Raw genomic sequence first — 14943 nt, 5'->3', positions numbered from 1 at the left:
AATTCTACTGTATAAGTAGTGGCCTGAATGCTTCTGTTTCACAGACAACAGAGGCAGTGATAATATTTTAAACCAGTGTTTGCAGAGCATTCCAACCATGTGGGTCAACAATGTGGACAACACTCTAAGAGCTTCCTCAGCCTATAAAACTAAAAAAGACTTTAAAGTGTATGCCAATAATAGCTACAGGTTAAATTATCGTTGCAGCAAACATTAGCAAACTGCCATTTTAAAACATCAGAATCACATGCAATGTTAACATGCAGTGACAACACATAAATCACATAACATCATTTTAAATTACAACTCTAAAGTAAATGACACATACCTCTGAAATGTTGTTACATGTCGTAAGACCAAAACAGCTGGACTTGGACCCAGTGGGCAGTAAGCCAGGATAAATAATGAAGGTAAAATCACATCTTAGGAACAACAAAAGGGATCAAGAAATTATTTGAATCTGTCCGGTGTTATGCCTATATCAAAACATAAATATTTTTCTATATAATAAAACATATAAATCGGCGCATGAAAATGTTTCACTATATTCTTTTTATAAGAAGAGAATATAATTCCAGCTCACATGTAACAATAAAAAAAAATGTTACTACTATAATATGTTAACCGCTAGTTGTAAAATGGACTATTTGTAAACTGAGCAGCATATGTTTTTTTGACTAATTGCACTTGTAGTGGCTATCACTGGACATATGGGTTCAGTTGCAGTTTGGTATTAGTTTGGGGTGATCCTGTGCTAATCTGGTTTTAGTATGTACTTACGTTAACAATGCTACCTTTCAGGTTTTGCGCTCTTGCATTGTGCACCAGAGCTACAGACTAGCAGCAGACCAAGACTAGGACTAAGTTCTAAGATTAAGTGCAGTAGTAGCATGCTTCTTGGAGTTGGAGAAGGAGAACAGATATGAGTACTAGCTTTGACCACTGCGTTAGCAGGTTTAATGCACTTATGATAGTGGGTAATGTTACAGAATGAATTATGCATGCATCAGAATGAAAAAGCACCAATATGCCATTACAAAAAATATGGAAACCATATTTAATATTTATATTTGGACTTACGAATAGTGTGATACTGAATCAAATATATTTATTACTTAAGAAACAAAAACAAATAGAGATCAACATACATTTAACCATTAATCTTTAGTAAAAAGACATAGAGTCGGCATCCCTAATTAAGAGTTCACTTGGCCGTCTGTTCAGAAAGTGTGTTAAAGATTCCGCCAGTTTCTTCCATACTGTATTCTGTTGGAGTGTTAAGTACAGTAGGTATCTTTCTAGGTGTTTTCCAGAGCTGTTATTATATCTCCCACAATATGTATTATATAAAGATTTTGCTCCACTGTGAAGTTTGTGATGCAGTAAGACATTAATATTGTCCAGCCTCTGTCTAGTATTTTATATACTTACATGACTATGGGATTAATTCATTTATTAGGAAAAGCTAGGCACATAATGAATGACAAGTATTAAATCTTCTGTATTATCTACATCTTTGGAAGATGACTTACAGAGAGATAATTAGGCTTCAGATATAATTCATATACCTCTTACTCTCATTACTTTCCGTATAGGGATTTCAGGGCCTTTTCATGTGCTTAAAATGAATAATGTTTCCAGTAATGAGTCACTGCGATCTAACGTAGCTTAACACAATTGCAGTTATTTTTTAATAAGTCTACATGAGGACATATTGGTAAAGGAGTGAAGACAAGACGTTAATTGCCAGTGCACCACCAGAAATCAGATGGCCACCTTAGTAAACTGTGTAGGAACATGAATCCAAAACAAGACTAGCTCTCTTCTTAGTATTGTGTATGTAGTCTGGTCTAAATTCGCTGCTAGTATGGTATTATCTCAGTAGCACTGGTCAAGAAATATTGAGGCTTTAGAGGCCTACAAGTAAAGTCACAAATGACTTTGGATAATCAAAGCATGCAACATTACAGGGTCTGCTTTGTTATATGTCATATGTAGCTTCCACTATCTGGTCTGAACTGTTTGGGATTTGCCTACATTTGTCGCTTGGTATAGGTCGCATGTAGTTGCAGTCATGGCACCATGTGTCAGCATTACTTTTTCTTCCCTGGGTCATTTGTTGTTTAAAGACTGCTGCAATATCTAACTGTGCTTATCATTCTCTACTTTTTGTACTTACTATCATTGAGCTGATCCAGGACAGTGGGCAGTGAAAGGGACTTTGTAGATCTTTGACCATTCTCTTCGTTTTCTTTAACTGCTTCCCTTACTACTTTTGTGTCCTGACTTCTGCTTTGTGGTAATGGGTCTTGTGTGGTAGTACCAATCAACATGCTGCTAAAAAATGTTAGAGGACGGTACAGAATGGACTGAACAATGCAGTTCAACAACAGTATTGACCTTCAGTAGTGTGTGAAGTTAAAAAAAAAAATTTACTGCCTCCTCAAAATGTTAGAAATGTCTTCCTTCTATTTTATATTAGTCATACATTCACCATGGCCTTTTTTCTTAGTACTTCACCAAACATTCTTTACTCAATAGCAGTATTTGCACAAAATATACTGTATTCACACATTTCTATATCACCAATGTCAATGTAGTTGTTTATAACACGTACAGTGTGTGCTTTGTAGTATTTATCTAGGTTTGCAACAGAAATAATAATATTTTTGGCAATCTTTATTGAAACTCTGCTTTAAAAGTACACAATCATGGAACGCATTATTTCAGTGTGTTCAGCTTAGTTATATTTCTTTAAATTACTGTCAGAGAGAACATTCTTATTTTGATAACACATATATAACTGCATTCCACTTACTGTGTAATGAAAAATAAAATTCTTGGTAATGTGTTGCTCTTTATTTAATTTCACTATGTGTTTTATTGTGGTTGCAGCTCTGTAATGAACTAAGTGGCTTTACAAAATGAATGAAATAACTTCTAATGGCATGGGAAATGAATGAAGGAACATTTTATCTGGTTGTTTTTCTCTGTTTTTTCGCTAGCTTTTTGGATTAACAAATAACTTCACTAGCTAATGATATTTGCACCAAATACACTGGTCATATTGCTGCTCCAACAGATAAGACACATCTGCTTGTTATTTGTATACAACTATAAAACATAGCTGTATATGTCTTTGCTTATAATCATTTTTTAAAAACAGGAAAGTGAAGTCAAGTGGTACCTGTTAGTTAATTAGCATTTTTTAAATGAAATATTATGTTATCTTGAGGAGAGAATTAGTATGCCAGAGCCTGGTAGTTGATCGTGAGATGTAAAGAATAAGAAGTCCTAAGGATGACATCTGTATAGGGAATACTGCTCCTCGGCAACAAAATTTTCTGCTATTATTAAAACATAAATTCATCCATTTGAAACAACATTTACTGTATGTTTAAACTGTAAAAAAAAAATCTTTCAAAAAATAAAATGTGCAATAAAGTCTCTAATATTTTGTCCATTACTTGTATCTCTGAATATCTGCCCATAGTTTCTGAATGTAATTTCATGAAAGGCAATTTCAGATGTTGCTTTGTGTCAATAGAGGTTACTGTATTAATGCTAAACACTCATCAGTAATGCTAACAAAAATATTTGAAGGAGGCTTACCTATTAAGTGCCATTCTGCCTGTCTCCTATTACAAGAAAATATTCAGTCATGTGCTGTCATGTTATACAAAAGTGTTCAGTTAGTTCTGTATATCTTTACCTAGTTCTATTCTTAACAATAAATAGCGTAAAAATATACATCAACTTCAAAAAAGCTTTTTAAAAGAAATCCTTTGCAAAAGTTGCTTATTATATTTCCTTTGTATTGTATTCCTCAGTTTTGAGGTATTGAATAGTTGATGGGAGCCACCCAGACGAAACTTCAAAGCTGTTGGGAAAAGCAAGAATAGTTACAGGCCTACTTTTGTGCTCTTTTGATAACTCAGCCTTCACATGCTGCCTTTCTACATATAATAGAAACCAGATGGTGAGAATGTGAGGCTTTGTTTAGGTTGCAAAAACTCTGTGGGCCCTTTCTGTCTCCAGAGTGATGCTACTCAGTGCAGGAAACTATCTCCACTACTTTCTGGGTAGATAAATAATCGTGTCTTCTTTTTCTGTAAAGGTCCACAACTTCTTATGCTGTCATCTGTCCTACTATTCTCCTTAAACTTCTTTTTTGAAATCAAATAAAGGACAGTGAAACACTTGTGCATTTTAGGACATTTCTTGAAACAAAATAATTAATTTATAACGTGATGGGTTGTTCATCTATAGCAGGGGTGTCAAACTCAAATAATGAGTGGGCCAAAATTTAAAACTGAACAAAGCCGCGGGCCAAGGTTGAAAAAAATTACCTTTTAATAGGCACCCAAACAAGTTTTGCGTTGAAAATTGAACAAGCAAGGCTTATATAACTTTATAATGACATGCAAACCCGAGTTTCATGTTTAAATATAAAAATTGAATGCCTCTTTTCTATTTGCAGCCTTCTGAGGTAAATATCAAAATAAACTTTTTTCCACAGGCTAATAAATACATTTGAAAACAAAATAACAATAATGAATGAATCAAACATTCAAGCCTTGAAGTAGCAAGAGAAGAGTGCATGAATAAAATGTTTTTGCTCAGTTTGCTACACTGATTTGCTTTAACACTGAATATGGAACAAGCCATGCTTATAGCTTAACTTAACTTAATAGTGCAAAATCAACTGTCAAAGAACAAACGAAGAAACATCAATGGCATATTAAATAACATTTAAATAAAAAATGAATGCCTCTTTTCAATTTGCTAAATATCAACATTAACTTTTTCCACTGGCTAATACATAAATCAATCATTCAGGCCTTTTTACTGTTCAGTTTGCGACACACTGATCTAACATGGTGTGTTCAAGCCAGACACCTGGCATCTTTTCTTGGATGCTAGTTCATCAGTGTCGGGGCTCAGGCTTTGAGCTGAGGCAACCTTCATTATCGAACGAAGGTGTTCATCAGTGAGACGTGCCCTGTGAGATGTTTTCGTCATCTTCATTGAGGAGAAAAGTTGCTCACAAAGGTAAGTGCTGCCGAACATGGAGAGCAATTGAGCAGCTTGGGTGCGGAGCTGAGGCATTGTGTCAGGGATGTGTTGTGGAAACTGTGCGGCGCCAACAGCATCATACTTTGACTTCAGCGTGTCATCACACTGGAGTTCAATCAGCTCCATTTGAATGTTAGTTGGTGCTTTTTCCACATCGACTGCGAAGGGATTACTAAGCAGTTCAAATCTCCATTTCTGACCATCAAAGTCGCCAAATCGTCGGTTAAACTCAGCGCCGAGTACACTGAGTTTTTCAGCAAACTGTGCGCACACGGCGGTAGAGATCTGCGTATTTATGGTTTGGCAACAGGGGAAATGGCCAAGGTTTCCTTGCAGCAGCTGATTCTCCCACAGGCAGAGTTTAGCTTTAAAAGCTTTCACTGACGAGTACATCTCGGTGATGATGCGGCCCCGCCCCTGTAGCTGCAGGTTCAGCGCATCAAGATGGCTTGCAATGTCAGACAGAAAGGCCAGCTCACACATAAACTTTTGCTCCTGGAGTTCTGCTGTGTCCTTCCCTTTGCTTTGCAGAAACTGACATATTTCTTCACGCAGCTCGAAAAATCTGTTCAGTACTTTTCCGCGGCTTAACCATCTCACCTCTGTGTGATACGGCACGTCTGTGTGTTCCGAACCAAACTCTTCCAGAAAAGACTTAAACTCGCGGTGATTCAGACCTTTGGCTCTTATAAAGTTAACAACTTGTGTTACTGTGGTCATAACATGTTCCATCTTTAGGGCTTTAGCACACAGTGACTCTTGATGTATAATGCAGTGATAAACCGATAGCTCACCTGCACAGTTCTCTTCCCGCATCTTTTCACGCATCCTGCCCACCAGACCATTCTTTTTACCACTCATCGCTGGCGCACCATCAGTGGTTAATCCCACGAGTTTATCCCACGGCAGGTTTATTTCAGTTACACATTTGCAAACCTCCTCAAAAATGTCCGTCCCTGTGGTTGTGCCATGCATGGATTTAAATCCCAAAAGCTCCTCCGTAACACACATTTTTGAGTCGACACCGCGGATGAAGACTGACAGCTGCGCAGTATCAGACGCGTCAGTGCTCTCGTCCACAGCGAGGGAAAAAGAAACAAAATCTTTCCCCTTTTCCATCAGCTGGTCATGCAGATTGGTGGCAAGATCACATATGCGCTCCGCTATTGTGTTCCTGCTCAGGCTTACGTTTGAAAAGGCCTGTTTTTTCTCTGGGCACACTTGGTCACAAACTTTCAGCATTATCTTTTTAATAAATTCTCCCTCATTAAAGGATCGGGTTGATTTGGCGATTTCTTCTGCCACGATATAACTCACCTTTACAGCAGCCTCGTTTTGTGCTGTGGCTTTTTTGAACATATTTTGTTGTGAAACCAACCCTCTCTTCATCTCCTCTACTTTCTGGCTCCTTTGAGTCGTGTCCAGGTCCTTGTACATGTCCTGATGTTTCGTTTCATAGTGTCGCCTAAGGTTGTACTCCTTAGGTACCGACACGTTGGCTCCACAAACGAGACAAACAGGTCTGTCTTTCAGATACGTAAACATATATTCTGTCTCCCACCTGTCCCAAAAAGTTCTGTTTTCTCCCTTCCTTTTCGTCATTTTTGGTAGGGGTAAAACAGTGACACCTAGAGTTGTAGTATTGGGCCGCAGCACGTCTGGAAAGAACGCTGCTTGCTAGAAATCTACTGACACAAAGCTGGCGCGCCAAAACAACCGCAGAGCATTATGGGATTTGTAGTATTCGCAGTGAATGCGGTGTTACAGCAACACCGCCGCTGTATAATACCGGTGGGCCAGCTCTAATGTTAATTTGATATTGCCCCACGGGCCAAATGAAATTACACGGCAGGCCAAATTTGGCCCGCGGGCCAGAGTTTGACACCTGTGATCTATAGGGTTGACAGGCAGGAAACAATGGTTTCCCATCAATTTTCTGAATCTGCTTTTACCAGCATAGTAATTTACCCTGGCAGCACTGAATATAAGGTAAAAAATATTTGTCAATGGTCCCCTGTATCTTGGTGATGAGCATCTATTTGTTTATAAAGACACAAATTAGAATAAACTGATAATATTTTTATTTTTTGCTCACAGGTTTTATAAATTTATATGTACACGAGGAGGCTCCGCCCACTGCTCACTTTGCTCGCTAAACATTGGGGCAAGCACTGGGTCCCCATCTATCCCACAGCTGAGCCGCTTGCTCCATTAGAGAAACCGATTGTATTTAAAGATATGGTACAAGCTCCCCTGGCGCCTTTGGCTCCCAACCCCAAGTTACGGCCTAGTTGGTTGCTCCATGACTTTCTTGATATTTTACTTTATAATTTAAAAACAGAATAAGAATCTGAAAATCTAACAACATCACATTAAAGTTTGATAAATTCTGAGAAGAATGATACCAAACATATACAGTATATGTAGGTTTTAAAATAAGCCTGATTTAAAGCGTGACAAAAAAATGTGACATAAAATCGTTGCACTTTTAGGCTTAGGATTTTATATATATATATATATATATATATATATATATATATATATATATATATATATATATATATATATATATATATAGTAGATTTTGTAAGACCAAAAAAAAAGGGTCTTTATTGTAGAAGTTATTATGCTTATCAATATCAATATTCATCCTTATCATAAATTTTACTTTAATTCTATCTACTGTATATGCCTTCTGTTCCACATTACCTTTGTATCTGTACAGAGCTGATTCTTGCCAATTATTTGGAATGTGGTCCTTTCAAGAGGATAGGATAAGATAAATGGATTTCATTAGGTGGCAGGCAATGTCCTGTTTTTAACTCTGGAATATAAAACTGCTAACTATGGGTCGTTGTGTGGTCTCAAGGATATGTTGGTTCAAAACAAGGCATTGTATTACATAGTTGAAACAGGATTTCTGCAAATGTCTAATAAGAACTAATTAATAATAAAAAGTATGAATGGAGTAGGACCAGATCACTCCCATTATTTTGTTCACTGTCAATTAGCAAAATCATGTATGGCGTAGGTGGGGTAGAACCTTTAAATATGATAACTCATAGAGCATAGAGGTTATTTAAACCTTATTGTTTGCAGAAGTTGAATCCTTTGATGCACTGTAATAAAGACCGCTTATATAATAATTAATTAATGTTTTCTAATTTTTCTCCCAGTTTTATGGTTTTATGGTGTCAGAAGACTGCTCTGGTGATTCTTCCAAGCATCACAAAATCTGGGACTGCATTGTGAGAAAAAACAGCCAGCACTCCATAAGGTAGGCATTAGTGATGAGTGAACTCCACGGTGTTTGCTTCGCCTCGAGTTCAGAGAAATCACAGAAGTATTTGCAAATGTTACTGAACTCAGGAAAATGCATTGAAGTCAATCAGGAAGGATTAACTGAACTAGATCTGACTGGATTATAATGATGCAATCATCTTTAAAGTGTCACTGAGAGCTAGGAGAACATCTGCCAACTATACCGGACTGATTATTGTGGCCAAAAAGGTAATGCAAATGATAATCATGATATACCTGAAAGGCGGACCCATCCAATGTTGGCTGTTACAGCTCCGGGGGATGTTGTACTGGTGTCGCAAAGATGTTGGGGGAAAAAAGTTCTCCTAAACCAGCTGAATTTTCAGTAATGAACAAGGGCAGAATGCAGCAAATTCACTGTGAATAAAGCTTTGGTAAAACACTAGTAGGCATGCCTTTTTAAATATGCCCCTTCTCACAGGCCTGACGTGGTTCTTTCTGTAGGACCTTGTCCGAAAGCTCTGAAACCATACTGGCAGGAGGAATGATGGTTTTTCTGTTTTTCCCCTTTTATATTTGACTCAAGGTGGGTTCTTTAGAGTGTAAGGAGTGACTCTCCTAAAAATAAATAAATGTATTTTTTATATTCTTAAAAACTTTTTTTAAGAATAAAAGGTTTTGCTTTGTCCTCACAACCACTCATGCTCCCGAGTTATTGTCGAACACTACATGCCGAGGGGTACCACAGTTACTAATGCAAGTGACTGTGACTTGCTGGAGACCAATGTGAAGCCTGCTATTTGACCCAAGCAGCAGGGATTGCTGTCTCAAAGAGTCCTTTAGCTGCAAGGCAGTGACCACTTGCCTGTCCACACACTTCTAAGAACACCAAGACTTGTCTGGAGAAACTGATGTTTGAGGTATTGCCACATCCTCCTTATTCACCAGATTTGGCACCATGTGATTTCCACCTTTTTGGACCTCTAAAAAAACATCTGGCTGGTCATTGATTCAAGACAGATGATGATGTGAAAAAAGCGATGCACGAGTGGTTCCGAGAACAAGTCAAAACCTTTTATTCTGCTGGAATCCAGGCACTTCCAGGCAGGTGGTGCAAGTTCATTGAGAAGGGTGGAAACTACATTGAGAAATGACATTAACAGTTTTGTTAAGGTTTGTTTCATTTTTCTAATAAAACCAATTTTCTAACTTTAGCTTGACTCCCCCTCATACATTATACTAGTATTAATTAATAAGAAAAACAAGGAGGGGCCTTGATTAATTTAGAAGCAGTTCTCCTTATTAACTGGCATTAGATAAATGACAATAAATCAAAAACAAAGTGCCGGTCAAAATAGTGTATCATGCACTGGTAAGCCAAGTCCTGCTGAACAGATGGCTAATAAATATGGAACAGATGTTAAGAAAGGGCACAAAAAACTGCAAGAATGATGACGTGGCCAGTGGAAGGAAAATTTAACTGGGGCAGATGGACTCATTTACAAGATCTATTGTCCAAAGATAAAAAAAGGATTGGACTAATATAATATAATGCTTGGAATAGTGTATTGGATGACAGATAGGAAAAATCAATTATGGCTAGTAAGTTGGAAAGTCAAAAGAAAGAAATACAAAAAAATGAAAGAAATATATGGAAACTGGAGCATAAATAGTCTGGGCAGCTCCACAATACAAATTGTGTGGTGGTTCCACAGGAAAAATCCCTTTACCCTCAAATCCCTAATGCCCCTGCAATCACAACATTAAATTACAATTCAAAATGTAACCAAGAAGGATGATGAATGAGCATCTTGTTTACTGCCTACTCCTTAAAATTGAAAATCAGCAGGCTGATGCTGCCAACCATGTCCAGCCAGCAAGCAGTTGCAGACAGTTATTTCCACTATGGAAGATGAAGATTCAGAAGGACTAGGAGAAACAGAATTTAGGTGTACAGAGAAATTAAAGGCCCAGTCACTTGCAGATGAAACTAGGAATTTTCCAATGTGGGTTTCCTACTGGGAGAGCGGTCAATGCTGGTGAGGATGGGGTGGTTGAAGTGCACAGACCCTCAAGTCATTTGGACCTCTGGGATATATTAAAGAAACATGTCAGTCTGTTAGGAAGGGACCTGTTTTATAAATGGAGAAGGAATTTAAAATATACCCCTGATGACATCTATTTAGAATCTCCAGAAGGTTACCTTAGTATGGTTCAAGAAATCTTAAACCATGAATAAGATCATTTGTTTGGTTTTAAAATTTCTGGCATATTAGAGACACCAAAAAAGCAAATTTCTAAGATGCTGCACTTTTGCCCATCTTTTTATCTTATCCTCTCTTAGCTCATATCCATGCAAATTTGTGGGCACTACATAAACATATACTGTCTGTGTATCCTGTCTATATTCCGTCATTTGTTTCTGGTCGCTGCACTGTAGCAGACCTCTCAGTGCATCTGTCCGTGTTTTGTACCTGCTTTTTGTTCTTAAATCGTGTAAATTTGTTTTCTTTTTGTTTTCTTTTACTAGTTTGCAAGTAGTTATTTTTATAAAATGCTTTATAACATTTGCAAAAGTTTCTTATTTTTGATCGTTATCACCTTTGGAATCCAACGGGACACTAACACACTACCTGTACAGGAAATCCCAGGTGTGTGGCCGGCACTGCTCATTTACAGCCGGGATGCGCTGCTATCAATGAGACCAGCTACCAGTTACTCCCCGTGTATTACTAATATACCAGACGAATTAAAATCTTTGAAACCCAGAAAGCGAGGAAAAAGAGGTGGACTACGAGTACGTCTGAGATGGAGAAGTTTTAAAACACCTTTGCCAACCATCACCATGAGCAACACACAGTCCTTGCGAAATAAACTGGACGAGCTGAGAGCATCTGCGTGATACCTTCACGAGTACCGTGAAAGCTGTCTGATATGCTTTATGGAGACCTGGTTTAAGAATACAGACTCGGATACAGCAGTCGAAGTAGATGGATTTGTTTGTGTACGGCAGGACAGAAATCCAGCTTCTGGTAAGCAGACGGGTGGTGGGGTCTGCCTTTACATTAACAAAAGGTGGTGCCGGAATATCACTGAAAAAGAGCGCATCTGCACGCCAAATATTGAACTACTCACCGTTGGACTTTGCCCATACTATCTACCACGGGAGTCTAATCAATTATTTGTTACAGTCGTTTACATTCCGCCGCATGCTGATGTGGGAGCTGCAGCTGAATCGATTCGTGAAACTGCTCATAAACTAGAAACCAAATCACCTGGTTCTTTCAAAATTGTGATGGGTGATTTTAATTTATGCAGTCTGGAGTCAATATTACCAAATTACCATCAATATGTGAATATTAACACTAGAGGGGACAAAACTCTGGACAAGTGCTATGGAAACGTCCCAGATGCCTACATATCGCATCACAGAGCAGCCCTGGGTGCGTCTGACCATGTTGTTGTTCATCTACTCCTGAAGTACAAACGGAAACTGAAACAAGAAAAACCAGCCATAAGAACAACACAAAACTGGTGCAAGGACAGTGTAGAGGAACTGCAGGAATGCTTTTCCAGTACAAATTGAGATGTGCTAATATCCTCACAGTCACTGAATAAGGCCACTTATACTGTCAGCGAATATATTCAATTCTGTGAGTCTATGATCATTAAGGAAAAAACTGTCAAGTTGTACCCAAACAGTAAGCCATGGATCACTAAAGAGGTTAAAGAATTACTATTGGAAAAGCAACATGCACATCAAAAAAATAAGATAGAAAATAAGCGAATTTTACAGCAAAGGATTAACAGGTTAATTAAACAAAATAAAAAATGTATGGGGAAAAAATCAAGAGGTGGTTTAATGATAACATTCCAAAGCAGGTCTGGAAGGGACTAAAAACAATTACAGGACTGGGCTCTAAAAAGAATGTGGATTTTCCAGCTGACAAAGACCACAAGCTTTTAGCAGATGAACTGAATAACTTCTTTGCCAGATTTGAAACAAGAGATTTAAGCACCCAAAATACAGCAATAAAGGAGACGCTTTATAAAAACACCAGAAATTCTGCTGTGATGGGGTTCAGTTTAACTGAAGTGGAGAAAAGCTTGCGGCAGGCCAAAACAAACAGTGCAGTGGGACCAGACGGCATATCAGGTTCTAAGCAGCTCTCTACAGTTTTTCATTTGCATTTTAACTGGTCTCTGACCTGTGGTATTGTACCTAATCTGTGGAAACAATCATATCATTACCCCTGTATCTAAGGTTTCTAGGCCAAGCTGTTTAAATGACTACAGACCAGTGGCACTTGCACCTATTCCAATGAAATGCTTTGAACATTTGGTGAAAAACATTTTAATGAAAGAGACAAAGTCTTTTCAAGACAACAATCAATTTGCTTATTGTGCAAACAGAAGTGTGGAAGATGCTCTGCTTGTTATCTTACATCAAATCTATACCTTTCTTGATCAGCCTGGTTCATATGTCAGAGCACTATTTTTGGATTTTTCTTCAGCGTTCAATACCATACAGCCTCATATACTGATTGGAAAATTGAACAGTATGAATGTAAACCCATTTATTACACTATGGATTCAGAACTTTCTTTTAAACCATTCACAGACAGTTAAAGTTCAGGACACTTTTTCAATAGTCATTCATTCAAGCACAGGAAGTCCACAGGGGTGTGTCTTATCACCATTAATGTTTACTCTGTACACAAGTGACCTGAGACAGAATAATGACCACTGCTCCATTATCAAGTATGCTGATGACACCATGATCATAGAACGCATATCTGGGGAGGATGAAAGCCTCTGTCTAAATCAGGTGGACTGTATGGTAAACTGGTGCAATAAAAACTTTCTCAAAGTTGTAAAAAATACCAAAGAAATGATATTTGATTTTAAGAGACAGAAATCTGTATGTTCACCTATTGTAGTTCTGTGAGAGGAGGTAGACATAGTGACTGAATATAAATACTTAGGAACTTACCTAGATAACAATCTTAACTGGAATAGCCAAGCAAAATGACACCTTTTATTGGCTAACTAAAAAGATTACAATATGCAAGCTTTCAAGGCAACTCAGGCCCCTTCTTCAGGCAAGATGTAATGCATCTTTACATCTTGCCTGAAGAAGGGGACTGAGTTACCTCGAAAGCTTGCATATTGTAATCTTTTTAGTTAGCCAATAAAAGGTGTCATTTTGCTTGGCTTTTCTCTACATTCATAATGGCTAACATGGTACAACACCCTAGTTAACTGGAATACAAATACAAAAAAATTATTTTCTAAATTCAACCAGCGCTTATTTCTCCTTCATAAACTCAGACTATTTAAAGTAGACAAGGACCTCATGTTGTCCTTTTATCGCAGTATGATCCAGTCCGTGATCACTTTCAGTTTCATTGCCTGGTTTAATAGTCTGACAAATCAAAACTCAAAAAAGCTCCAGCAGATTACAAAGTATGCAGCTAAAGTTATTGGGGCTGATATAGATGAGTTAACTAGTGTGTGTCAGAGGGAAATGTTAAAGAAACTGGAAATCATCTCAACTGATGACAGACATCCATTACATGTAGAACTAAAGTTCAGTAAATCAGGAAGGATAGTCGCTTTGAAAACCCACACAAATCGCTCCAGAAACTCCTTTCTTTCTAGTGCCATATGACTTTTCAATAAGAAATATCGGAGATAATGATTAAGGTTGTTGATATATATCCTGTAACTTTTTTTTTTGGTGTAAATATGTATTATCTAACTGCCTTACCTTAACCTTTCTTGTTTCTGTTTGTCTGTTTTATTTCATTCTGTCTGTTATTAGATGCAACTGAGAAGGCAAATTTCATGTTTTCTTGTGTAAACATTACTAAATAAAGAAACCTTAAACCTTATTACTTTGGATTCTTCTAAAGCTCTTCCTAGTGTTTCCCAATATGTTCTGAAATCTGATGCAAAAGAGAGCATACATCATGTGATAGCTGCATTATTAAAGCAGGGTATTATAATTTAATGCACAAGTCCTTGCAACACTCCTGTCTTGCCTATTTAGAAAGCACAGATAGGCGCATGGAGGTTTGTACAAGATTTATGAGCAATTAATTCATGTGTTATTCTGCAGTTCCCAGTAGGTCTGCATCCATCCACAATTTTGGTGTCTGTATCACCAGAGACAATGTTTTATACAGTTGTAGATTTATGTAGTGTATTCTCATCTGTCCCAGTACATCCAGATAGTTATTACTTATTTTCTTTTTATGAATGAGAGAACTTGGTACACTTGGGCAGTATTTCTGCAAAGCTTTTGTAAAAGTTCCTACATTGTTTTCGCAAAGTTTTGCTTTTTCTTTGCTCTCAAACCTTGTGAGGAGGACTGTTTAAAATTATTTCAAGCATTAGTTGAAAATGACCACAAAGAGTCATCATCTAAATTTCAGTTTTGCCAAATTAAAGTCAAGATACCTGTTCCATGACCTGTGTGGTAGTACAAGAGTCATTGCATATAGTTGCTATTGAAAAGATACACTGCCAAAAACTTACAAACAAATGTTAAATCTTTTAGGGCTGTGTGGGTATTCTAGATGGTGGATTTTTAGAAAAGACTTT

General features: G+C 37.5%; 1 protein-coding gene across 1 annotated transcript; it reads right to left on the bottom strand.

The window, feature by feature from the left end:
• Positions 1-4872: 4872 nt before the first annotated feature.
• Positions 4873-6678, bottom strand: LOC114644890 (general transcription factor II-I repeat domain-containing protein 2-like). Its single transcript, XM_028792867.1, has one exon. It carries the CDS (start codon positions 6676-6678, stop codon positions 4873-4875), a length of 1806 nt encoding a protein of 601 aa, XP_028648700.1.
• Positions 6679-14943: the final 8265 nt, after the last annotated feature.

This window comes from Erpetoichthys calabaricus, chromosome 1 (assembly GCF_900747795.2).
Source record: "Erpetoichthys calabaricus chromosome 1, fErpCal1.3, whole genome shotgun sequence".
NCBI lineage: Eukaryota > Metazoa > Chordata > Cladistia > Polypteriformes > Polypteridae > Erpetoichthys > Erpetoichthys calabaricus.
This window is presented reverse-complemented; position numbering and strand designations above follow the sequence as displayed.

Excerpts from the sequence above, each read along its gene's own strand:
- LOC114644890 (XM_028792867.1), bottom strand. The coding sequence starts at position 6,678 with ATGACGAAAAGGAAGGGAGAAAACAGAACTTTTTGGGACAGGTGGGAG.